Source organism: Electrona antarctica (genome assembly GCF_951216825.1).
Source record: "Electrona antarctica genome assembly, chromosome: 15".
NCBI classification, from domain to species: Eukaryota; Metazoa; Chordata; class Actinopteri; order Myctophiformes; family Myctophidae; genus Electrona; species Electrona antarctica.
Window position 1 is genome coordinate 12,684,416 of NC_136796.1, and position 27,239 is coordinate 12,711,654.

The window sequence follows — 27,239 nt, forward strand, 5'->3', positions numbered from 1 at the left end:
TTAGAACTGTAAAAAGTTATGGAGATTATGTAAGATATAATAAGGGGAAGGTCTACTAGGGACTACCCTTTGAAAGATTCCAGAAGGAGCAACTGTTTAGAAGAGAAGTAGAGAGGGCTCTTTAGGAGAGAAGGCTTTTTCTAAGTAATGCTTTTCCTGTTTTTTGGGAGTCCTATACAAAGATTTTGAATATCAGATGATTTCTGTTCTTCTGATTTTCGGTGTTATTTGATCCACAATGTTTGAGAGATTTGAAACCTGACATCTTGTTAGCAAAAGCATCGCAAGGCATGTCATTGTACAGTACAAAAAAAAATCTTATAGTGCACTTTGTGACAAAATATATATTATCCACAAGGTGTTGAAACATTGCTACTTTTTAATTTAGTGTTGGTAAAGATAATCATGTTAAGCAGTGCATTATGCATTTTTCAGTCTTCCATTGCTTATATTATAGCTGTGAATATTGCATAGTATATCATTGCTTGTTTCTGTGGCAGCCATGCTAGAAGTCCCTAAGCATACATGACCATAATCAACACTGAAACTACAATACTTTCAAATGCTGTAAAGTACAAGCTCACACAAAACCTGTACAGTATGTCTCAAACTAATACTACACAGTCTCTGGACTAAAGAACATTTAGATTTGAAAAAGATCCCCCCTCCTCCCCCCCCCAACAAGGAAGTTATAATGTATCCAGCACTTAGTCTTATGGGATACATTAACTGTGTGCATGAAAGAGGTATACTCATCAGATGAATAGATATCTTGGGCAATACAAACCTTTTTCAACACCGATTATAGAAAATGTAAAAAAAAATATTTGCTAAGCATAGCTGATTTATGGTATGTGTCTCTTTTGTACAAAATATACTGTACAATACAAAAAGGAAAACAAGCTGTCAGGCATTATTACACATAATTTCTGGAGAATTTATACATACATTTCAATGTGCTTTAGATTGACCAAAGAAGCAGAGTTTATGCAAATACTGAAATACAACATTGGCTTGGTATTTATACTGTGGGTGGGTTTAGTAGAATATGGTGTTCATGTGCAATTCTGAGGTTTAGACATTTTCTGTTTGTGTCAGCAAAACCAAGACCATAGAGTACATAGTCTTCACACAATACTGAAGTATGAATATTTGACTGGTTGGGCTGAATTGATTTTACAGACGGAAGCAGTGGCGGTCATTCGTCATTGTTGCAGTCTGTACACAGAATCTGGTCTCGGTCGGGGAAGAAGCCAGCGCCCACCAACGACACGGAGCAGCGTGAGCATTTGAAGCATGGCTGATGCCACTGCCGGTCCTCAAAAGAAACGTATTTCCCATCTCCAAATCCTGAGAGGAATCAATTCCAGGTGGTTAACAACAAGGACCTAAATGAACCACTCACTCTTTATTATTACACAGGTGACGGATGAGAAAGTGCATAAACACATTACTCAACTAATACCCAACACTTAGGCAGCTGGTAATAAAAGCAGAGAAGATCTGCCAGTTGTTTCTGTGTACCTGAAAATACTGGCATTCACATCATAGCTGTGGGCAATACCACTGCATGCATGTCGTCGCTCTGGCATGCAATGCCTCTTTGCCAAGGCTAGTAAAAACTGCCAAGATGGAGAGGCTTATATAACTTACTATCACCCTTTCTTTATCTTTGATTTATATAATAATAATAATACCGTAGCTGGGAACACACCACTGGGCTGTTTTAAAAGACAAACTTTGGAAACAGACATGAGACATGGCCAAAGCATTTCCGGGGGTCCCCAGTCAGAAACGTTGAGAACCCCTTTTCTACAGCACAGCTCACTAACCTGTGATTGCTGTATTGCAACCAGCACACTTTTGGGAATAAAGGTTGCTGAAGCACTTGACACAATAAGGGCTGTCCCCCTGGGAGGTGAAGGGTTGGCCTGCCAGTTGGATCTTGCAGCCTGTGCACACAAAACACTCTTTGTGCCATATTTCATCCTTGTAAGTCACACCACCTTTGGCCAGAGCCTGTTGAACATGGACATATTGATTATCAATGAGTTGACACAGCTTACTGACTTATTAGCAAACAACCAAAATACTACAACATTTGTAAACGTCTATGGCTAATCCACCAACATATAAAGCAAGAACCAAGGGAGGTTTAACCACTTAAGCCCGTTGCATGAATAGTTCAAATAGCCTTTTCACCGTTTTGCAGTGGCTGCATCGAGGGGCAATCCTGCCCTCATAGCAAGGCACACAGTAGTAGTCATCTTTATCTGGGATGAAGGACTGGGCACCGATGGGCTTCTCACAGCCATGACAAACAAAACAGTCCTCATGCCATGTGGAGCCTCCATACTCCAGCTTCCTCGAGCCTGTGTTGAGAGGAAAGTATAGTGTAGGGAGAACGACAGAAAAAGAAGGCAACTTGAGATTAACATGTTGAAACAACCAAAGATGGACTAACCCGTTTTCATACAACCTTTACACACCTTACAATTACTTCAGCTTACCTTGCATAAAACCTCATCAGCACTGACATGCCATAACAAATCAATCATACTTGATTGCAACACCATTATACAACTCATATTTAATGGTTTTCACCACATTATAAGTGGTTGTTATTTTAATCGCATGAATGTGAGAGTGTGCAGTCTGGTTAATACCTCTCCAAATACACACACTATTGCAGAGGCTAAAGGCAAAGAGGCAAAAGTCAGCAGCCAGTCGTGCCTATGAAAATGGACGTTGAATAATCTCTTAATCACTGCCCCTGTTTTACGAGCTTTGGGAATTGAGACCCAGTCTCGGAGAGGAACAAGTAGGCAGTGTAATGTTTAACTAAACCTTGCTAAACTGAGACTGCCTTTGGTTCACAAAAAGGTCTGGTGAGTTATAACACCCCGCCCTGACCACAATCCTGGCTAATTCACTGTCATTTGACACCAGTGGTGTAGCACCATGTCGTCATAATAATATTATGCCCAGGGCAGAAAAGATCCCCAGGTGGGCATTTTCATAGTCTGAGTAAGCAAGCAATCACACATCGTCACATCTAAGCTGCCACACCTTCAACAATAAAAAGCCATTAGGCTCTTAGTCCACAACGTCACAGCTGGGTGTGACAGCTTTCGATGTCTACGCTTGAATGGTGGCTGACTATGAAAGAGTCATTACGCATGATTTTGCCCCTAAGGAGGAGGTGGTGGTGAGATGTGAAGAAAAAAACATTTGGGACAAAGTTGAACTATGACGAGGCCAGTATTGCGTGTCTCTACCTGGCATGACGGTCTTGTCACAGGCCACGCATTTGGAAGAGAACTCATTACAATAGCAGTCGTTGCAGACCAGCGCGTCATCCTGGCTGGTGAACGGCTCATCTGCCAGACAGCGATCACAGCGGAAACAACGGAAGCAATGCTCGTGGTAGTGCCTGTCTTCATAGAACAACTCCTAAAGGAGAGGAGGAGATAAATGAGTAACAAAAAATATGAGTCAAGTTCATAGACCAAACAAAACAGTAAGTAAGTGCACTAAGTGTATGTGAAAACAGTAGTGGCTAGTTAAGGTTTCATCACTATAATAACTTTCATATTCATGCGTTGGAACAACTCCCTGTCTGATATTCTTAAACAGCTGCTTGTGTTCCAGTTCAGCTCCAGTTCAAGCAAGCGTTTTGAAAAATGGTGTCACTGAATTGCGGGCGAGGAAAAACAGACTTATATTTAACGTGTGGGTTTCTACAGAAACAATTGAGCGTGGGGACAGAGAAAGATGGGTTCTGGAGGAGGGGAAGCCAAAGCAAACAGCAGCTTTATTCATTGCCAGTCCATCATAGGGAGTCCATGATAAAGCCTTATTTCTGCTTCGTCGTACAATGGTGTTGCGGGCCAGAAAATAGCAGATCTACAAGCTCACAGCACGTTACGATGCAAAGTGGTGTGAGCTTGTAGATTTTTGCCACGTAACATGGAGTGTGATGAATGAAGCATAATACTCCAGCTGTTTGTTTTCATTTTACACTGACCGAAACACTCAGAGCAGTGCAAGGGAAGTTCAGACATTGTGGCATTTAGCACACACAAACAAAATACAAGAATTTAGAAGAACTCCAGCTTTTCTACAGAAGTTACTAGAGCTGAACACGGGACAATGTGTCAGCCAGAGTGACACATGCAAAAATGTATTAAAAAAACCTTGTGTATGACATCATCAAGAGTAAGAAAAATACAGTGCACACACCATTGCTTGTCACACTTTGGGGGACATTACATTGACTCCAGAGTCCATAAGTATAACCACTTAATACAAGCATAACCAATGTAACCACACGTCCCAAACTCTTCTCCCTTCTGGCTCCAAAACTGTGGAATGCACTTCCCGTTGCTGTTACTGTCTCAGCCGGGGATGATAAGCCCCTCTATGTCCAGAAAACCATAGAGGCTCTTGCCATCTTATATCTACAAGCTCACAACGTGTCGATGTAGATCAGCTATTTGAACTATTTAAAAAAAAATCAAATATTAAAAAATAACAAATAAGTTTAAGGAAAAGGGGTAAGGGGTGGCACAAAATAGGGCCATAGGTCTCACTTCAGGAAAAAACAACTAAAAGTCTCTGTCCCTGCCATAGAAATTAAAAACTAATCTTCAGTCTGTAAGGTGCTCCTGCGCTGACCAATGTCTACAGACTACACACAACTCCGCTTGCAGTCGTCAAACACCTTAGTGCTTAGTGCCTAGATTGATAACTGGGCCCAGGTGTTTCAAGCCCCTCAGCAGTCCCATGTTGGAGCCAGAGCCTTCTATAATTACAGAGTTGCGTCAATGAGGGGCCACAAAACAGCGCTGGTCTGGTCACGTGGTTCATGTAACTCGAAATAGTGACAATTATACTCTCACAGACTCCAGTGCATTCTGTAAACTTCCGGTTCAGGGCTCACAATTCACCAATAGAATGCTATGTAGAAGAGTCAAGAAGACCTGGGCAGATGAAGTGAACGGAGGTGACACAACTCTCTAATAGTCTAGAAGGCTCTGGTTGGAGCCAACAAAAGGGAATGTAGGACACACACACACACACACACACACACACACACACACACACACACACACACACACACACACACACACACACACACACAGACCTTACCCTGGTATTATGTGCAATGAGTTCTTTACATTCCTGACAGGTATTGGCATACAAGCGGTCATAGCAGGGGATGCAGTGAGGCTTCTCATCGACCTGGATGTATTTTCGTCCATACAGGGACTCGTTGCAGTTTTTGCAGTCGAAGCGGTCACTCATGTTGTCCTACACAGGTCCTGGAACAGAGAAAAAACAGACACGTTTTTTACCAGAACATCCTGACACAGGGAGAGTGGATACACAGTGAAATCCTTAGAACCACTTGAACCGTATATAATTTGTTGACCGGAGTCCCACAGTGGTCTATCCTTGCGCCCCCATTCTACAAGCTCACAGCGCATTGCAACGCAATGTGTTCTGAGCTTGTAGATATTGTAGCTGAGCTTGTAGGTATTGTTGCCGAACGTTTCCTGATGATATTTATAGGGATGAGGATGAGTTAAAAACTGGATAAATGAACACTGAGGATTTTACTGTAAGTAAGCTGGAAAGAGACGGAGAGAGAATGTATTCTGAGAGGCATGGAAATTGTATGGTTACAAATGTTCCGCATAGTGCATAGAACTGAATTAACCGCTGAGAATGGAGAAAGGGCTGAGCAAATGTCTGTTCCAATAACTTTACGATGCATGCATGAAGTAACGATGTAGCTTCTTCCACCATTTCATCATTCCTCATCAACAAGTGAAAGCGGTTAACGTTTCTCCCTCGCTCTCTACCACATTGTTTGAAGGAAACCCCCCGTGGCAGTCTGGCATTGGAAAAGAAACACTGAACGATATTAATTGTTGGAAGCTGCAATGAAAGAGACGTCTCTATTTCAAAGCCTTTCTGATTGTGTGTGTGCGCGTATGTGTGCACGCACATGTGTGCGTGTATGTGCTCGCATGTGCACGCACATGTGTGTGTATAGTGCAACTGTGCACGCACATGTGTGTGTGTGAGTATGTGTGTGCACGTGTGTGTGTGTGTGTGTGTGTGTGTGTGTGTGTGTGTGTGTGTGTGTGTGTGCGTGCGCGCGCGAGCGAGAGAGTATGCGCGTGTGCTGCATGCGTGGGGGGGGGGGGGGGGGGGAGACCCCTCTATTTTAAGATATTTAGTATTGTGCGAAAACCGGAGTGGGCCTAGTATAGACCCCTGGGTAACTCTGGTCAAGTATATAGGGTTTAAATGGTTAACCTATGTGTCTCTGTGTATTGTATTACATTAATTCATTAATTCAGTAATGATGTAAAACTCATGGCATGATTCACAGTTTGGGGGCGACAGAGGAAGTATGAATGGAAATATTCCTGAAAATGCTCCAGCTGTAGTGAGCTAGTATCCTCATACCACTGACTGTTTCTAAACCCAATGGGGAACTAGAGTATGTGATCCCAGTTCTGATTCATAAGACAGTTAGTCGATGAGTAAGGAAATAAAGTATGGCTATGACTTAGTACTTGGGCTGAGGATTTTAGACTTGAGAGCATGGGGTTAAAACTTAAAAGCCGAATTTATTCTTAATTGTCCGACTATGTCATTTCACTGAAAATCTGTCAGCAAGCAACGTGGTTGTACGATAAAGTATAATTAGTCTTAAGACTAGCATGGCATGAACACAAAGGTTCTCCAGAGCATGGGTATCGCATCGTCAAGAAAACAATGTCAGGAATACGGCATGCACAAAGACTCTAAAGTCTGGGACGTAAATGTTTCTCTTGGATGGGAATTTTGTTTATCATCACCCCCCCACTCTCTTGGGCACAGAAAGTGTTTGTCATGCTTCCAAAATGTAAAAAAGAAAATTGGGAGGGGGGTGAGGTGGGATCAACAAAGTCCAGCTGAGAACAGCGTGGTTTTGATCTAGGACTGAAATCCCCCAGGGGACGTTAAAGGGCTCAGCCCCCACTTAACAGAAGATGACGCCATGGACCCCATTTCAATCCAGTGACTGAACCCAGGCAGAAACCATTGCTCATAATGGAGCCCACTTCTCAGAAAAACAATTAAGCGCCCTGTGGTTTAATATAAAGCAGAGGGTGGTAAGAAATAAACATTTCTCATGGAAGGCCCTTGCATTCCACAGAGCTGATTTCTTTCTTTTTCTTTTCCAGGTATTGCGCTTAATGTTCTGGAACCTCAAACTATTTGCCTCTGGTCCATTTAGAAGACAGTTTGAGAGTCAGGGCCAAAATTCCATGTTTGACTGCTATCAGACTTCCTGTTTCGAATGTCCAAATATGAAATACTTAATCCTGAAAAATCTGGTAAACACACAAAAGACACTCTACACTCTAGTCATGTTCTCAAGACTACACAGACCCAACTCTATTTCCTTAACTACTGTATCTCAATGATTACTAACTTGCCGCCAAAGTCAGCGAATCATTGGACATTCCAATGCGTCCTCCCTGCTGATAACAGGGCTGCCTCCGGTTAAATGGATCTGTACGAGCAAGGTCAAACAGACATAAGCAAACCCCAAACAGAAACAAAACATAACATCCATGTCTGTTTTGTGTCCGTTTACTGTCCGGTAGTGGTGATGAGGGGGATCAGCCTGACTTCCCCTCCAAATGTCTAAGGCAGTTTGGCTTCTATTCTAGTCTCATCTATCGCAAAAACAATGAAAGCTGTGATACAACAATGGCTTTCCTTCCGGACACAGTCCTCTCTCATTCTGTGTTTTTTGTTCCTTTTCCTGAGGCACAACATCTGTAAATACATTCTGCAGCCTTTAGTTGTCCCTCTTCAGAATGCAATTAAAATTAATGTCATGGTTTTCACACTTCTTTTAAGAGCATTTTGGTCACAACAACATTATGGACCAACAATCCTACCTACCGGAAACACTGTGCAAGCCATAACTGCCCTAAAAAAACCTGTATAACTTCCTTTACTGATTTAGAGAAAGCCTTGGGGTTAGACATGCCCTTTTATTTATTTTTTTCAATGTATTTTTATTGAGGCTCTGAAATTTTGTTCAAACTGTTCAATCGCAATTCAATATATATAGAACCACACATTTTTCTTTTTTCAACATAACATAGGAAAACAACAAGTACCACAATACGGACATTACAATGCACAGACAAAAAACAAACAAAACGAGTACACCACAGTCTTGACATGATTGTACATTACAGGTCACCAGAGTCTTTGTTATTCACTACCGTTCAATAAGGTACATTGAAGCGCAGTCTAGAAGGGTCCACTGTATCTAAGACTGGTTCCCATACCTTCGTGAACCCTTCCATGTTATCACGGAGGAGATAATTCAGTTTCTCCAGAGAAACCACAGTCATTGTACCAATCATCCAGTGTAGGAACGTCTCTATGAATCCAAAGCTTGAGTATAGTCTTTCTCGCTATGTATAAGAGTATTCCAACCAATTTGGCGTTGTGTCTGGTCCTTGCACTGGATAGACATGCCCTTTTAAACTAGCTGAAGTCCTTAAGTCACGAAGAGTTTGTTTTTGAAGTTCGAAGGATCTCTTGACATTTAGTAGTAGTCTGGACAACTCAGGCCTTTTATTAGCTTTATTAGGTTGACACAAACTAGGCAGCAGTATATTTTTGGTCAGCGATGGTTCCACATCTTTCTCAAGGTGACTGTGACTGCATCCACTAATTACATATCACCCCCACACACTTATTTTCCTGAGAGGTTAAGCCAAACAGACATCCATCCTGCGTGAGTGTTCTCTCTCCGCTAACACACTATCAAACAGCAAGTCCACAGTTCACAATGACAAGCAGACACTTTGCATTCTTCTCTGATATATTGTCCATCCCAGTGAAAGATTAACTGGAGTCACTTGGCTGAGAATGCTTTGCATCACGAGCCAAATGGCAACACACTCCCATGATCGGCCACCAGGCCGCCTGCCTCTTGTCCCTTCAAGGCTTGCCGGTGGTGTTGTCTCCTAAAACGACCCGACAGTTCTTTTGGACACCGAGCCAGGGGTGTGAACTATGCGAGTTCTGTATGGTGTCACTGTTTATCTTCCCAACGTAGGGATTTAGACTGTGTCTCAAGGTTTACAAACCAGAATGTTCCATGATGAAAACCACTCGGTAAGGGTCTCTGCATCCATGAAACATTGTGTTAAAAGTGTCATATCCACAGATTCACAGCTACAGTGCAGAACCTACAGTATTCCACAGGCAGACTTCCAGCACCTGTCTCAGTCAGCAGCACACTCATGTTTAAAGGGCGGCTTTTTGACATTTAACCTTTCAAATGTGAGACTGCTTGAATTTACAATCACAGCTTTGTTCAATACAGTAATAACCAGAGAAGGAACACAGGGACTATGCTGGGAATAGGAAAAGGGGGTGTTACTCACAATCTTGTTTATTTTCCACAAAACGGTTTATGTAGCTTAGATGACCCCACAACCTTAGAACAGTTCTCATATTGTGTGACACACAATATTGGTAGGCACACAGTAGGCTACACAGTATGATCAGCTATTCAGCTTGTTATAAACAATGCTGCGATATCAAGCTCTACATTTTGGTTGAGGCCATAAATGATGACACAGAAAAAGAATACAAGACTAGCCCGCAGCCGTGAGAGGACTGTGCTCTCCTTTATCCTTGTACAATGACACCCAATGTGTAGTGACTTCCTCTAGAATCACAAGGGCCCTTTCAACAGTTAAAAAAAGAACAAGCATTTTGCATTCTGTTGTAATTGTTCCAGGCAAGATGTTCTGAAACAAACAAACAAAGTTTGCAGAATACGGTACATCATTTTGGTAAGCTGGATACCGAACAATGAAAACGGTCTTTTGTGCCACACAAGACAAGAGTTGGCTTGTGCCAGGGCAGTCTTTGGAGGAATGTGTTCAAATCCCTTGCTCTTAAGGTCATTGTAACTTTGGACAGCCAGCATGTAGGGGACATGTGTGAAAACTACCAGAGAACTGCAGAAATGCAGGATTCAATCCCCCCCAATTTATATGTGAGTTCTAAGAGCAACTTTTCAGAGGTAAGCTTGAAATGCTCTTGGTGAACAAACGGAAGACTTGCCATGTGCCAAATGTGACAAATACCAAATGTCGGTCAAGCATCACCATTGCTGCCATTAGAGGCAGTCAAGTCAAGCATCGCAGAGTAGGACAGCAAGTGTTAATATCTCATCCTTCCGCACTTCAACCCTAATGTACTGCCAAATACTTCAATTGCAATGAGTATCATAGAGCTGTGTCACACACAATTTTACATCAGTATTCAAGTAAAAGGTGATTGATCACCTATCCATCCATCTGCTAATTGAGTAGCAGTGAACAGACGTACAAAAACAACTAAACTATGCCAATAATAAACCTAAAGGAAAGACTAATAAACAATGTGCTTTGCTATGTTTTTTTTCTTAATTCTCCAGTTGACTATGTTCCTCGTGGAGAACTATGTAGGCTCCAGCAACAAAGGTCCTGACCTGGGGGCCCTGCGCCTCACGCCTGGCCAACAAACACCAGCCCACTGTCAGAGATCATTAAATACTCTTTCATAACCGTTGAACAAAAGAAAATGTTCTGATGCTTCGAAACAAACAAAAACGAAAATGGTGAAAAGAAAATGTCAATGTTTTAGGAATATTAATCTTGCTACTTAAAAGAAAGTTGAATACATTTCAAATAGAGAAAATCACTGAGTTAAAATAAGAAAATAAAAATAAATCACTTTCCAAATCCATTTGAGTGACATTGCTTATGACAGGGAACATGCTGTTATATTTGGACACTTGGTTGTTTCAGTAACGTAAATACACAGTTGGTCTATTCAGCGTCTATTATCCAAAGTTCCAAACCAAATAAACATATTTTCCCACCAGCAGTTACTTGGAAGTGGTATGTCTTGATGTCTTGAGTGTTAATATCAGCTATTTGTTTTCTTTGGGGAACAGCTCTTCTGTGCCCTCCTGCATCTGTTTCATGTTTTTGCAGATCCGATTTATTTGTCTTTGATTTGGAGTAACATCCTCATGTCCGAGAAGCACACAATGTCTGTTGTTTACTGAAAAACTGGGCTTAGAGTCGCCATTCATGGCAATGTAGAAAGAACAATAATACCAATTGAAGGTAGAATCAAAATTGTTCAATGCCAAACTGCACCATTAGATCAAAAACAGTTTTAACTATTTTGTAAAATATCAACATGTCGATGTAGATCGGCTAGTTGAACTATTTTAAATAATTTTAATTAGCAAGATAGGGCGACTAGAGTAGATGGCAGCATGTGTATTAGGAAACTGAGAATATTTTGAATAAAGCATAATATTCCCGAAGGATAGATAGATAGATACTTTATTAATCCCAGAGGGGAAATTTAAGTGTTACAACAGCAACAGGCAGCCAGCTTCATGCAGCGCCAAGACTTCATCTCTGTACATCTAAAAATAAATAAAAATAAAATAGGATAGTATACCGATAGTATACCGATCAGAGATTTCACTAACTTTCTCACATCTCACAAACATAAAGACCACAGGTTTCTAAACTTTCCATTGTTGACTCTCCTGTGGATTGAGAATGGGGGAAACTGGTGCTGTTAGGGGTTCTTGGACAGTCGGGAACTAATGTCTACCCGATTGTCTGACCCTGTACCTTCCAGTCAGTGGGCAATACACAATCCATCTCCTTTAGCTGTTATCTGGCTCAATTCCACTGGTTGTATACAGGCCCAACCTTCGCCAACAAGAAGAATTTCAGAAGAATGTGCGTGTGGTCAAAACGTGGCAACACTGAGACGAAAAAAGCAAACAAATGCATTTTTCTTCCACCCTCTGTTTTCTAAAGAGAAAAAAAAACTCAACTCAAAATTCCTTTCAGTAGAAAAAAAAGAGTGGATTTTGTTTTTCCGCAAAAGCCTTTCTGATGATAGAGCAGGGGGAGAATACATGCTGAACTCAATCGTTAATTTGACCCAAATGGAATGGAGTGTGATGATGCTATGTGTGTCTTGCTGTTGAACACTTGGAAACTATTTAACTTGGTGTGAATTGGGTGTTGAGTCTGTGGAACAAATATCCCTGTAGGGCTGAAGCAGACAACATGCAACATGACATCATTGTGACTCAAGACTATATGACTGAATAGCCTCATTGACCTGGTCCTAGACCAGCGGTTGGCCCAGGGCACCCCTGTAAATCACTTTTTCATCCACAGCACCCCTGACTTACACCGTTTCTTTATAGCACCTTTTGTCATATTAACGGTAGGCCTATGTAAATATGTAAATCGTTCTCCCAAAGATACACTATACAAAGACGGTGAGAAAGGTGAGAATAATTGTTTACACATTAGGACATACTGAAAATAGCTTTTATATTACTTGGCGTTTAACCACTTAAAACCCCAGCATTCCTATTCTGGGGGGAACATTCACCAAAAATAGCCAATCTACAAGCTCACAACGCATCCTGTTGTGATGTGTTGTGAGCTTGTACATCTGCTATTTTTGGTGAAAATACTTGGTGTACTGTAGGCTGAAAAAGAATGCACCAAGTACAGTTCTCGGTATATATATACAGTAAGTGGTTAAACTGAAGTGACATTGATAAATTCCAAATATTAGAGTATTCTGAGGAACCCTTGGACTAGCGTCAAGGCACCCACTTTGAGAAGCCCTGTTCTAGACGCACAAAATTAGCTATTATATAACATGCTAATAAACGTATTAAAAGCCTAATATATGAAATCACTGCCCTCTAACCAATGCCATAATATCTAACCTCTAATGCCAAATGTAGGCTCCCTAATAGGACGGTGTCACACGAGGAAAATAGGCGATCTACAAGCTTTAAAAAAAACGCATTGTGGATGCAGCATGGTGATGGTGTGAGGTTGAATAGATCTGCTATTTTTTACACCGTCCTACAACGAAGGCTAGCACAGCCTCAATGTGTCATATTTCAGGCATCTCATTCTGGGCTATAAATCAGGACTCGTTAACAGAGAGGGGACATTTACTCAATGGTCACCTTGTTTTTCAGTCCATAAATCCTAGTTAAAAGAAGGAAAAGTGGCCGCCGGCCCTTACTGTGGTCTTGGATATCAGTTACACACACTGCCTAGTTTTACTACCCAATATTAACTGTTTCCTCATTTTCCAGAGGAAACACTGTATCCTCTTGTGAACTGAGGAGCATCCTGTCTTTTCTTTTTTCTTTTTAAAAAGAGAATCCTCTTTTGAGCAGAGCTTTTGGACGAGGCAAAAGTGTACCAATACCCTGGCTAATTGTATACAGTAGGCCTAATATGATAAATGTCTTCAGCTACAGTAAAGGTTTGAGTTTGGCCGAGTTTGTCCAACAAGTCATTAAGCAAGCTTTTTTTTTAAAGAGAATCCTCTCAGCAGCAGTCAGAAGAGCTTTTGTCTTCTGTTGGCTGCACATAAATAACAGTAGTCTTAAAAATGTTGGTTTTAGTTTGACTGATTTTGTCCAACAATTCATCAAGCAAGCAAGTAAAGGGGAGATGCTGATTTAACACATTTTTAATAAGACAGTGAGTGAGTGAGTGACAGTGATTTGACGTTTCAGAATTAAACCGGTTATGTGTCTCACTGTCAGAGCGAGCCACGCATAATGGTAATATGTAAAATATTCGTAGACATGATGAATCTCATCCTGACAGACTTACCCTTTGTAAGTCTCTCTTTAATTTATTAGCAAATATATCTTAATCTTATAACCCTTGTATGAACATAGCCATAGGATAGGCTAGGCTTAGGCTATAGGTATTACCGTAAATAGAAAACAACTCACCGGTCTTTATAACGAACGTATCCCCTGATGCTTTCGGCTCGGTGCTCTGTCTCTGTCTTGAATGACAACTCCTAACTCCTAGTCGCCTCCGACAAATGATGGGTTTGATTGCTTCGTGCGTAAATGCAGCCAACCCACGCATTCAAATCCCGCCTCCTCTCTTTCGTTCCCTCCCCCCTCCACAGACACCTTAGGGTTTAGAACAGTGATTTGTGAGTGCCCAAATTTGGTAGGCTATAATAAATTAGGATTAGGCCAAGGCCCTACACTGAGTGTAGAGCCTTTTTTTGCCTATAATTATCTGTGGTGGAAGATGCACTCAGGTTTGCCATTGAGATACAAGTGTGGCGGAATAGAATTACATTTACATTTACAAAGCCCGCTTGGTCTTCAACCAGCCAAAATTCTCACATGTCACCCCCCTTCTCCGCTCCCTCCATTGGCTCCCGGTCGCTGCCCGCACAGAATACAAAACTCTGATGCTGGCATTCAAAGCAACCAAAGGCATGGCCCCCCCATATCTCACAAGTATGATCGTACCCTACAAACCCTCCCGCGCACTCAGATCAGCCAACGCAGGGAAGCTGGAGGTACCTTCACTAAAAACGCCGGGACAACGCTCCACATGTCCCAAACTCTTCTCCCTTCTGGCTCCAAAACTGTGGAATGCACTTCCCATCACAGTCAGAACTGCAGCCTCACTCCCAATCTTCCGCCGTAGTCTGAAAACCCACCTCTTCAGACTCCACCATGGCCCGTAGCACTTGCCCTAGCCTAGCCCCTTAGATAGCACATTATGTAGACTTAGATAGTATTTTAAACAGACTTATAGCTTGTTACGTAGACAGCTATAGAATTGCACTTTATGTAGTCATAGCACTTTATAGTACACATGTATAATATATTATATAGTATAGTATGTATAGTTTACATAGATACTCCACTGTTACGTTCTTAGTCTAGGCATGATTCATGATAACTACTTTTTATATATGTGATGTATGCCATGCTTTTGTTATTGCTTAATGTAAGTCGCTCTGGATTAAGAGCGTCTGCTAAATGCCTAAATTGTAAATTGTAAATTGTATCAAAAACAGAAATATTTAAGTAAAGTAAAAGTAGGCAACTATAGTATAGTAATATACTTGAGTAGCCTGTGTTTGTGTGTAGTGTGTCCTTTTCCTTTAGTCATATAATCATATTTAATGCTTCACACCCCAATACCAGCCTCTTTCTGCACATGTGCATTTGTCATGCAGCAGATGGTGGCACACTGAACCAGAAGGCTATGATCTCTTTATGCTGTCTTTCAAGTTTAAGTTTTATGTTCCTCAATACTCACAAGCTCACTCTGTAAATGCTGTGGTCGTGACAAACTGCCGGGTCCTTACATTTCCTGGAGAGCAAGATATCATTTTCTTCCTTCTTGACCTCCATTTTCCATGGGTCTTGAGCTGGAGGTCTGGGGTTGATTAGAGGCTTCAGTTGTGGCTCCATCCTGCCACTACACATTAGGCATGTCACAATGTATATGAGCACATGATCACACAACTAATGCCGTTTCCCAAGGTAGCCTATACAGACGCCATCTGTTCATTGTTTAAAGACAGTAAAAGTTGTCCATGCAACAGTGGTTCTCAAGTAATCTATTTCATGTATTTGGCCACAGATTGTGTCAGGGACTCCATAAGACAAGTAAGACGCGCGGACGCGGGAAGCGAACGCAGCTCGTAAATTGCAATAACAACAATTAGAATAAATTACGTACTTTAAGGTTTTTTTTTATTTATTTTTAAGTTAAGTTTATTTTTATTAAGTTAAGGTGTGTGTGTGTGCGCGCGCGCGTGCGCGTGTGTGCATGCATGTGTGTGTTTTTGTGTGTGATACAGCTGCGCCATCTGGTGGCGGGCGGTTGGTGTTACAGCGTGACACACACAGACAGGATCTGCTGGGTCTGCATGCATGTGTGTTTTTGTGTGTGATACAGCTGCGCCCTCTGGTGGCGGGCGGTTGGTGTTACAGCGTGACACACAGACAGACAGACAGGATCTGCTGGGTCTCATAGTAAATGCTCACTGCGTTCGCAATCACTGCGTTCGCAACAACTATTGTCAGGATTGCCAAGATTTTTTTTCACATTTTTGGAAATAGAAATGCAAGTTTACGACGCTTAATGAGCTTGTACATCAGCTATTTTTGAATAACAAAAATAAAACAGGCTTGAATGTATAAACTGTTTCTCATTTTGCTGGGGACCCGTTGGATCCACATCAAGGTCCTCAGTACAGGAACCACTTTGAAAACCAGCAATATAAATACTGCAAACACTAATTTAAGATCTTGCCATAGATTAGAATACATAAAACATCACCTTGAAGCCTCTAGCATTTAACATGAGGATATGATGCCATCTGCTGTTCATCTCTACAATAGCTCCGGAAGGACACAGATAGGAGTTAAAGTTATACAATGAAAAAATAACTTTAATGTTCACAATTTCAGACAAAATAGTGGGAGCCATTCACATTTCCCTTGTCATCTAAGTTTGTTCTCTTTAAGATTAGGATCAAATCAACACAATATGAAATATTATATTACTCTATTAAAGCCTATGTACATTTAAAAACAAAATAAAGATCACACTCAACTTGCACTGGAAAGTAAATCATCAAATGCTACAAACAGAATCTCACTATGGCAGATTTGGCTGCAAGTTCACCAAGCCATGGGAGGGTGGAAAAAGGAAAAGGTGCAGTGGATTGGCCAAATGAAAAGGTATAATCAGTTATTCCAGACTCCATTAAGACCAACATTCCTTTGTCTCTGTGGTTGGAGCACTGTAAATCACCCAAGACGCTAATGGTGTCACTGGCACAGTTAAGGTCTGAGGATCCTGAGCAGAACACTGGACAGTAGTAGTGGCATGACTAATTATCAACACTAAACATACTGAGCTTAGCTGGTTTATAGTAAGGTACAAATATTGTGCACAACGGGATCTTTTTTTTTTAAATGTTCAGGATAAAACCCATTTACAGCACTCAATATTTCAAAGTAAAATTAGCAAATATAAAACAGGTTTGTTCCGTTACATGTACTTTTAAAAAAATATTTGGACCCATTGGAGTTGTGCTCAGTTTTCAGAAACTTAAATCTTTCTGGATGTAAAATACAGAAAGTTGACTGGTAAACAAAGCCTATGTGACTGTCACAAATTCACGTGAGTAGCTCTGTGCAGAAAAGTACACAATGTTAATCTTTCCATTTGAGAGTGTACACAGGTAACCACATGGATTTGGACACTTGTACACTGTCCGTTAAATAACACTGAGGATTTTACTGTGTACTTAAATCTACTTAGTCACCCCTGAACCCCCCCAGATGTCATGAATAATGCTAAGAAATGTAATACAAAGCTGCCACTGTCTTTACTGACTACATTTGTCTACTCTACCAGTCAGTTTGGTAGAGGGTCTGATTCTTCTCTAGTCTGTTCTAATGATCATACTAGGTTGCTAAACCATGAAATTGGCTTTTGAAATTTGTACACCAACCACTGTGACCAGCAGAGGGAAGCAAAACATAAAAATCACTTACTAGCCAATAGCAATTCATTATTTTGCCCAAGATTTCTTTAAAACCAATATACTAAGTATTTATTTCCCTCTCCAATCAAAGAGCATGTGCAGGGAGAGACCAAAGATGGCCATTGCCTGCTTTCATCCAGCAGCTTTACAGTTATTTGCAGAAAATATATTTCATCTGTCATTAGTTCAATGACAGATTATATTGATATGTGTGCACTTGTGCAGCTCAGCTTCTCAGTCTGGTGTTCCGCACATAGAACAATCTGTATCTGTTGCACATGAGACAGCTGTCCATTTTTATATGTTTTCCATGCCTTTGCTCAATGTTCTAATCTAATGGTTTGTGGTTCATTGCCTTCTTTCAAAGAGCACTTCCATTTACCGCAGCATAGTTCGGGCTCATCAGACTGTTGCTGGGTGAGCCAGCTGGATTCTTGCCCATCCTTTGTATTGTATTGCCAACTTCAAACACCTCATGGATGGCTTTGCGGAAACAGTGAAAATTGTAGTCTATCAAACCTGTGAACAAGACAGATATATGGCAATAAGCAGTTAATTCCTGGGGAGACGGGGCTCAGCACCACGTATTGTAACTGAAACACTGTCAAATAATTTTTATTTTACCTTTCCTCTCAAAGCTCTCTTCTCTGAGGATACAGACAAGAGCAAGGAACCTGGTGACTTCCTTTAAGTAAAGGACGGTGGTGTTATTGAGTTTGATGATGGCCAGTGACTCCTTGTCATAGGCACTGCCATCTTCACTAAGGCTGACGTCAAAGAGAAAAGATGGGAAGCGTAAACTTTCTGCAGTGCACAGACATCAGACAGAAATTCGGAATACAGTTTGAAGTGTTCTTTCTTACCCATAAATGCAGGAGACGTCAATGACAACATCTATCATGTCACAGCAGAGCTCATAGGACTGCATGTCTACCGGAGAGCTGTCTGTGGCAATGTAGATCTTACTAACTACGTCAAACAGGAAAGCCTTCTCAATCCCAGAATTCTGCCAAAAAAACCCCACATAAATAAATACATATATACACATACAATAAACAGTACCAAGCAGAGATACATGGATGTGTTTGTAGCAATTAAAATATGTATTGCATGACAAAAAAGGGAAACATACAGATATAAATATGTCCAAAAGGTTCTCCAAAGTCGGCAACTGAGGAATGAGCTTCTGCACTACTTTACTGAAGGCCTCAAATATGGAGTGGTCATAGATACTGGTCAAGTAAAAGCTATGAGAAAAAGACAGAAGGGTCAACATACGGTATTAGAAAAGATGCTGAAAGTGTGCAAAAAATAAGTTCATACACAATCCAGATCCCCAGTTTTCAATAGAATATGAGTTTTATCATTGTGTATTTAGAATAATAGGATCCTCCTCATTAATGCTCACTATGGGTGTAAGCACACTTGGGATTCCATGCGCGGCCAAAAGCCGCTCGTTGCGGGCGTCTCTTCTGGATTTTTAGACAGCTGGTGGATGGAAATTCAGCTCCACCCACGCGGCAGGATGCCGCGTCGGCCAGATTCCCGGAAAAGCTTGCCCCCGCAGCATTCTGCCGTGTGGGTGGAGCTTCATTTCCATCCAACAGCTGTCTAAAAACCCGGAAGAGACGCCGGCCACCGGCGGCTTTTGGCATCTTCTTGATGCTCAGGTGTGCCTGCACTGTATAGGGCACCATTTCAGTCTACAGGCTCTGTGCGTCAGAGGCAGCCTGTGGGTAGCTAGAACATTTCGGATGACATCATATTCAAGGAATTCAAGCTAGATCAAACTTGTTTGATTGAACTACTGCTGCCACTATTTTAACATGGTAGCTAGCTTTCCGTGAAAATATAGCCTGTTGGTTTCTATTTTAGCGTACTAATGTGCCAGGAAGAAAAATATGTAGTTAGATCCTTGAAATCCCTGCTGATCATGTCATTTGCCGGTAAGCTACATATATCTTCTTTTTTTGTCAAACTCTAGTTATCCTAATTTCCTTTTTTAATTCATTCACTTTTTTTTTTACATTAATGACATTGACACAATCTTTAATTTTATGCTCAATATCTGCAATTTATGTTCAATATAATCGAATTTATATCTATGCATTCACAGCAATATTGTGACAGTAACATTTTTTTTACACATGCTTTTGTACTCATTATAAAAAAATATTTTAAAAGAAAAGAAAAGCGTTCTTTCAACAAACCTCACCTGAGGTGAAGCTTCTCTAGACTGGCATCAGCCAGGTCATCGTTGGCCCTCTGATGGATGTCTCTTTGCGTCTCAATCTTATGGTCATCTGACAGACCATCTACTTTATGGATGAACACCTCAAAGTTGATTTCTGGGTTGACTTTGTAGGCCCTGGAGACAGTGAGATGTAATCTCACGAGAGCCTCAACATAATCATCCTAGTAAAAGGAGTGTACAAAGAAATAATCATTTAGCAATGGCCGTGAGTCGTGACAGAGTCTATGAAGCAATGAGAACAATCTGGTACCACACACTTTCAAAACAAATACCGGTATGGGTAAATTCTCCTTCTACAGCATTGCCACCCAAGCATGGAATGCCCTGACCCCCTCCCTAAAAAAATGCATATCACTTACGAAGAGGCCTGACATTTCACCTTTCAGCAGGCCCAAAGGGGAGGAAATCACTTCTCTCTTAAACAGGTGATCACCCCCCTTCCTTTTTTCCCAAATATGTACATAGTGTTTTTTCCTGTGATGATATTGACTTTTGTTGTTATTCTTCATGTCATGTCTATGAATTGATTACATAGGGCCTAAATGGAAACAAGACCGCAAGGACTTTTTTTGGTGCTATCCCTTTTGGACTAAGTGTTTGACTGTACTCTGTTGCACAGAGCTGTCCTATGCACAGCTTTGTGTGTTATTTTGTACCATGGAATGTGATGATTGGATTGGCCAAGCACGGAATGTGATGATGTATGATAAGAGCACCCCAAACTTCACAAGTGTGATTTTTACATTTCTGTCTAATGAACTTTAATTTCAACCAATCATCAATCGAATAAATTCCACAGGTCATGTAGCCTATTGTGTCACTAGTACCACCACAACCCACATGGTTACTGTAGGTTAATGGGTGCAATGGTGCATAACACACAGTGTAATGTACAGACATCCTACCTGGGCATCAATAACGAATATCAACGCCCCTGTACCCCGAAAGATCATCTCATAGTCGAACGTGGGGTCAAAGAAGTCCACCTGCCCTGGGAAGTCCCAAATCTGGAAGTTGACAAAAGAGCTGCTGGAGATATCATCCTTGTAGATTTTGTTAGTGCTCTCCAAGAACAGTGTTTCGTTGGGTGACATCTTGTGGAATACAACCTAGGCAGGGGGAACAAAAAATACTATATTATCCTCGTGTATAACCACAATTTCATCGTGTTTAGATGAACGTGATTTAATTTGCCCACAGCAATGCCCACCCCCACAGAAGAGAGGGCGGTAATGGGAGCTCTGCCATTTCCACACGGGTGGGGTCACTGGGGTGTGTTTGTACTTTGTAGGCTGGTGGTAGATTACCTTCTGAATGGACGATTTTCCACTCCGTCTCAGTCCCATCAATAGTATTCGTGGTTTGGAGTCAGCTGACGTAGAGCTCTCTTCGATGTCTGGTTCTTCTTCTTCCACACCATAGCCAAAATCCTTGGGAAACGAACCAACGACACCAAAACTCCCGGACAATGCTGGTTCTTCGTACTGGTTCATCGACATGATGATGTCCCTTGTTATCCGACTGATCACCGTGTTCAACAAAAGCCACCAACGTGAGGCTAAATCCGATGTGGAATGTTGTTATCGACTTTCATGGCTAACAGGGAAAGGAGCGATACCACTTGATCTGGGCTTGGCGGTTGGTCTTAGTCCAAGACTATTCTGTAAAGTATCCACATCTTACAATATGAATATCAAACAGCCGCCCACACAAGTAATAAATATGAATAAAAGAGCGACCAGTAATAACGTGTAGATGATGGCTTAGCTAAGAAGCAGCAGCTGAACTGGTGATCACAAGTCAGACCCTTCCGCCCTCGTGACTGACGATGACGTCTCCGCCCTCTGCGTGTGATTGGTTAGCAGTGCTAAAACATCACGTGACAACCACCAATGATGAATGCAGAACAACAAGAAGAGGACTGAAGTGAATGGAGTTGGACGGTAAGTGAATGTTTTTGGTATTAAAACGGATGATAGAAAGGATAGAATTATAGATACCCCGGCCCCTTCCCCATTAAAATGATATATTTAAAGACCGGTTTGGGCGTGTATACTCTGGTGCTCTATTCTAATAGATTACAGTAGAGAGTCTAAGATTAGTGAAGGGTAGCCTTGCAGCTATAACTTCCTGACCAGGCTCTTTATGGCGCATCAAAGGTTAGATTTCACTTGGTATACTACATGTTTTGCTTAGCCTTGGATCAATTTATATCATAGATGTATTTATTTGATCGAGTCTGACTTTGTCCATCTATGATACTAGCCTCAGATCAAGACTCAAGTAGCCGCCTAGATGGGCTTTTATAGATATACTACTAGTCTTGATCCAAGGCTACTGATGCGAAAGTAAGTCAGACACGATAAAATGCATCCGATAGTCCCGTTCCCAGGCTAGATATAGCTCAAAATCAAAACAATAGGCGGGGTTAGCCATGGTTCACAATCACATGACGCTCGTGTCATGATTGAGTTTATGACAGTCATGTTTCAGGGCTCAGGTGGGGTGTACTGTCAAGTGTCAAGGGAGACAGACACACACTTCTGCTTCATTATCTCATGACATACATCACCAGACTGACTTCTCCTTTCTCTCTCACAAACTAACATTGAATACAATTGGCTTTAGGCTCCAAGATGACAACAGTACTGCAGTTTCTCCTCGTGTCTTGTCCACTGCTGGTTGCTGGGAGCCCCATTCATAAATCCAGCAATGGCTCATTACCACTGGTCATGTGGCATGGGATGGGTAAGGAATTGTGCTAAATAATCAGATAATGGAATAATGATTGAGCCTGACGGGGTTCGACAGAAGCTTTAGGCAAACAAGTTATACAAGTTGGTACAAGGCAAGCCTTGTTAATCTGTTTTCCTGGCATCAGCAAAACTGCAGAAGTGCCACTAAGCAAGGTCACCAGCTAATTCCAATGTGACTTACAATTGAAATGTTATGTAAACACATTCAATATTTTGCTGCTTGTACTATGTCCCATCAATATGTTGCTGCTTGTACTATGTCCCATCAATATGTGCCGCTTGTACTTGTATGAAAAATGCAACCTTGATTCTTGCGCTGCAATGCCATCTTTGTCGAAATAAACCATGCATATGTATGTTTTGCCAATTAGGTGACAGCTGTTGCAACCCTCTCAGTATGGGGTCCATTAAGAAGATGGTCGAAGAGGATGTTCCCGGGATTTATGTGCTGTCATTAATGATTGGTGACAATATTATCCAGGTACACATACTGTAGCATAAAGCTCTCATCCACTTTAAATTGTTAGATTGTCTAATTTGAAAATTGCTTGATAATAGAAGCAACAAATTCCACCGCACACTGGAATTCTCAGGTGCTTGTTAAATATTACTAATTTTGAACTATTGACTTCATTATAAAGATAACTAAAGTGTTTAACTCTTCACATATCAAATAAGATTTCAGATTTTGTCTCTTTTCCTCCAGAACGCTCCTTTTAACTTTTCCTTATGAACAAATTCCTCTTTTCCAGGACACAGAGAATGGCTTCTTTTCAGATGTGAATGAGCAGGTGTCCATGGTATGCAGTCAGCTGGCCAAGGACCCCAAGCTAAGCGGCGGCTACAATGCCATGGGTTTCTCACAGGGCGGACAATTTCTGTAAGTGACCCTTGGTGTGGACATGCCGTGTTTTTGTTAAGAGGGTGTGATACTAGACTAATAGTGTAGAATCTAGACGTGTATTTAAGTATTTAGAGAAAGAGGCTAGGTTCTTTCTTCCTACAGAGTAGTGCTGTCTACATGCTTTTGGTTTAAAGCCTTTTTATCAAGTCCCATTACTTATTCTGCATTTGAGTCACAGACCACCATTTGATGAGATTTCATTTAACCTGTCGGATACAATTTTGTCCACAATTCCATGCTGTTTTGAGGTTGGTACCATAGGAGAGAGAACAGGCAAACGATAAAAATAACTATTCTTCTACATTCTCTAATTGTGTAGACTTCTTGGAAATTAAGTAATGCAAATGTTTAACAATAATTTAACTCTTTGAGCGTAAAATATACCCGTATGTGTTCATTTGGTTTCATTTTACACTCGAGTTAAAGACCTATAAAGGGTCCATTTGGTCACCAACTCTCCATTATTTAGCTGGGGACCACCTGGAACCCCCTCAAGGACCACTGGTTGAGAACCACTGTCTTAAAGCATTTGTCTCAGGAGTGACAGAATGAGGAAGCTTGCTATGATCCTTCCTCTTTCCAGGAGGGCTGTGGCCCAGCGTTGTCCCTCTCCACCAATGAAAACCCTGATCTCAGTCGGTGGCCAGCAGCAAGGTAACAGCACTGTGACATTAGCGGATTCGAATGCCATCAATGCATTGAAAGTGACGTTTATTTAGCATTGAATGCTGCAGTAGATGAGTCTACTGACCTACCGCAACCGTCTACTCTACAGCGTGAAACGTTAGCTTGTGAGTCACGTTTGAGAAATTCAGTAGGCTGACATTCTGTGCGTTGATCACAGCAACGACGCACATCGTCCGACATTACTAACCCTATATCTAACCCTAACCTCAGTTTTAACCAGTCACGTAAGTCCCCTAACCGCATCAGTCCTAACCGGCCACGTAGTCAGTCGACAATGCGTGTAGTCACTTGTAGCCGTGATCAACTGCACAGAATGCAGCCTACTGAGGTCTTGGTAGGTCAGTAGACGGCTACTGAGAGCAGTCAATGCTCTGATTAAACATGATTTTGTCCCTTTCAATGGTGGCATTCGAAACGGGTGCAGCCATCCATTATGTTATCAGTTCCCTTGGGGGAAAAAACCTGTCAATTAGATATTTAAATTGTAGAAACAAATGAATGATTCCAGAATTCTTCCGCAATCAGTATGAACAAATCAGTCATGCTACAACACAACAGCCCGACAGTGTCTCATCATGTCAACGGTCAGCTTGCACACCAAAAACCAAAGTGCAGTGTAAAAGATGACCCATAGAACTAAATGCTTTGAAGCAGATTTATTCCAGCACACAAATCCTGTAAAAGACAAGATATTATCTACACTACATTAATACTTGGGAACTAAATTATTGATTACCAGTAACTATAACAATAGCCCAAATTACATATGAATTAACAGATTATTATTATTGATGGCAGTAGGTAGGTGCCAAGTAAAACTTTTGCTTTCTTCATCCATTCAAAAGGAGTGTATGGTCTCCCAAAGTGTCCAGGAGAGAGCTCCCATATCTGTGACTGGATTCGTAAAGCTCTGAATGCTGAAGCATACTCTGACATGATGCAAAAACAGTGAGTTGTCCTTTGCCTTATTGTGTCCATCTCACTCCCTCTTTTGTTCAGTCTTCGCCTTGCATTGTTTGTCAAGCAGATAACAAACCGCTACATGTTGGAAATTAGCATATGCATGATTGTTTATCTTTATCACTACTTGACCCCGATCACCATAATTGGTGTGCTTGCTATCATATTATCTTACTGACTTGACTTGTCATGGTGTTTGACCAGCCTCGTGCAGGCACAGTACTGGCATGACCCTCTCAATGATGACCTGTACAAGAAGCACAGTCTATTCCTGGCCGACATCAACCAGGAGAGGGTCAGTATGGGACTTACTGTAGTACTTTGTTAAGTTTGTTTGAATTGTTAGCTCATCGTTTACTCTACCACATGCAACGTTTGCATCAAATACAAAATTCTGCATAAACATTAGGGTGAAGAAAAAGTCAATTACAATTTAGGCATTTAGCAGACGCTCTTAATCCAGAGCAATTTACATTAAGCAACACCACCACATGGTAATACATCGTCAAGTCAAGCAACATATGCAAACAATTTCTAGCAATATCTATTACAGGCAAAATACGGCTATATTCTGCTCATATTCTGGATTTAATGCAGTCGTGTGTACGCGCGTGTATGTGTGGTTTACATGTAATTTGTTTAACGGTCATCTGAATGGCAGAATTCCTTTCAAATATATTCATCTACATTTTGTATTTCTAGTTTGTGAATGAGACTTATAAGAAGAACCTCCAGTTGTTGGACAAGTTCGTTATGGTGAAATTTCTGCAGGACAGTGTTGTGGATCCAGTAGATACTGAGGTGGGGATTATACACTACAGTGAATACATTCTCACAGTTTTACTGTTATTCACAGGCACACAGGACTATGAACTGTGAATTGGCAAAATCATTTATCTGAAATACCGTTGATCACAAACAAGAAGTTTGTATGTCTCTTTATGACAAATGCAATGAAGCTGAACAGAACAAACCACCTCATATTGACTTCCTGTTTTCTCTAGTGGTTTGGGTTCCTGAAAACAGGCCAGGCCAAAGAGACTGAAACCCTTCAAGACAGCATTATCTACAAAGAGGTAAATCTCAATCTTTTGCAAAGCAAAATGTACCATTACATAGTCATATTATACAGGTAAATTAGTTGATGGTGAAAGTATTATTCAATGCAGTCATACAGTAGGTCAAAAACAAAGTTTCATTTTGACGTTCAATTATATTTTTTAATTTTAAATTATGCTGTAACCCTGTAAATATTAACGGGTTGCTCAGATTTTTCTTAAACAATGGTTTTGAATGTCGAAGTTGAGTGGCTGGTTAGTTAGGAAAGCTGTCAAGTTTATAAGCGGTTACAGGATTGGTCGCCAGTAGACTAGAAAATGCTCCAAGAAATGGCATTGTAAAGTGGTTGAGCTGAAAATTCATTGAACATCACGATGCATTTTGAACTTGTAGTTCAGCTATTTGGTGTAATGGGGAAAAAAGGAGAGGGCCAAGACTAGTACAGACCCCTGGGGACCCCAAGCAACAAATTATAGCCTATACAGTTTAATGGTTAACAGTGAAACAATTTAACTTACCCATTGTCTTTATCCAGGATCGTCTGGGGCTGGCAGCAATGGACAAGGCTGGGAAGCTGGTATTTCTTGCCACGGAGGGAGACCACCTGCAGTTCTCTAAAGAGTGGTTCAATGCCAAGCTACTGCCTTATCTGCGTTAAAACATTTTACTGTTTGACCACTCCTGTACATAACTTGGCGTTAATTCAATTATCACTTAATTCTGTAATTGTTCAGTTAAGAGAAGCATTCCAGGACTGGGGAATTAACCTTTTGTTTAGCTCGTTTAATATAATTGGGGTAACCTAGCTCGTTTAATATAATTGGGGTAAACATGCACAATCGTTTCTCCCTGCTGCACTGTTCACTTGTGGCATGTTGACCCTTTGCTGCTGATATTTTGCTTTTATTTTTATTTTATTTTGATGCCATGTATCGATTTTAGCCAATTTGACTGTTACTCTGTATCAACGCTGATGTTAGAAGGTTCTCATGTGTTCTCTTGGAACTGGATCTGGGATCATGTATTTTTGCAATAAAGAAACATGCTAACAAAATGAACATGTCAAGGCAGGCAGTTATTTGCAACAAAACATTTAAATAAAAATACTTACCATAATTGTATCTAC

At 41.1% G+C, this 27,239-nt stretch overlaps 3 protein-coding genes across 3 annotated transcripts; 1 reads left to right on the top strand and 2 right to left on the bottom strand.

Moving 5' to 3' along the window:
* Positions 1–361: 361 nt before the first annotated feature.
* fhl3b (four and a half LIM domains 3b) lies at positions 362–13,999 on the bottom strand. Its single transcript, XM_079522266.1, has 6 exons — positions 13,907–13,999; positions 5,152–5,324; positions 3,279–3,453; positions 2,203–2,372; positions 1,833–2,019; positions 362–1,350 (listed from the first exon to the last, which is right to left on the bottom strand). Exons 2-6 carry the CDS (start codon positions 5,305–5,307, stop codon positions 1,199–1,201), a joined length of 840 nt encoding a protein of 279 aa, XP_079378392.1. The 5' UTR covers positions 5,308–5,324; positions 13,907–13,999; the 3' UTR covers positions 362–1,198.
* A 2,345-nt stretch (positions 14,000–16,344) lies between these two features.
* On the bottom strand, positions 16,345–21,569 carry rragcb (Ras-related GTP binding Cb). The gene is made up of 7 exons (XM_079523403.1): positions 21,055–21,569; positions 20,653–20,856; positions 19,709–19,908; positions 18,626–18,740; positions 18,357–18,499; positions 18,118–18,260; positions 16,345–18,012 (listed from the first exon to the last, which is right to left on the bottom strand). Exons 1-7 carry the CDS (start codon positions 21,244–21,246, stop codon positions 17,855–17,857), a joined length of 1,155 nt encoding a protein of 384 aa, XP_079379529.1. The 5' UTR covers positions 21,247–21,569; the 3' UTR covers positions 16,345–17,854.
* A 55-nt stretch (positions 21,570–21,624) lies between these two features.
* Positions 21,625–27,167, top strand: ppt1 (palmitoyl-protein thioesterase 1 (ceroid-lipofuscinosis, neuronal 1, infantile)). The gene is made up of 10 exons (XM_079522782.1): positions 21,625–21,690; positions 22,376–22,495; positions 22,875–22,984; positions 23,256–23,383; positions 23,991–24,061; positions 24,940–25,042; positions 25,259–25,349; positions 25,757–25,855; positions 26,059–26,130; positions 26,649–27,167. Exons 1-10 carry the CDS (start codon positions 21,678–21,680, stop codon positions 26,769–26,771), a joined length of 930 nt encoding a protein of 309 aa, XP_079378908.1. The 5' UTR covers positions 21,625–21,677; the 3' UTR covers positions 26,772–27,167.
* Positions 27,168–27,239: the final 72 nt, after the last annotated feature.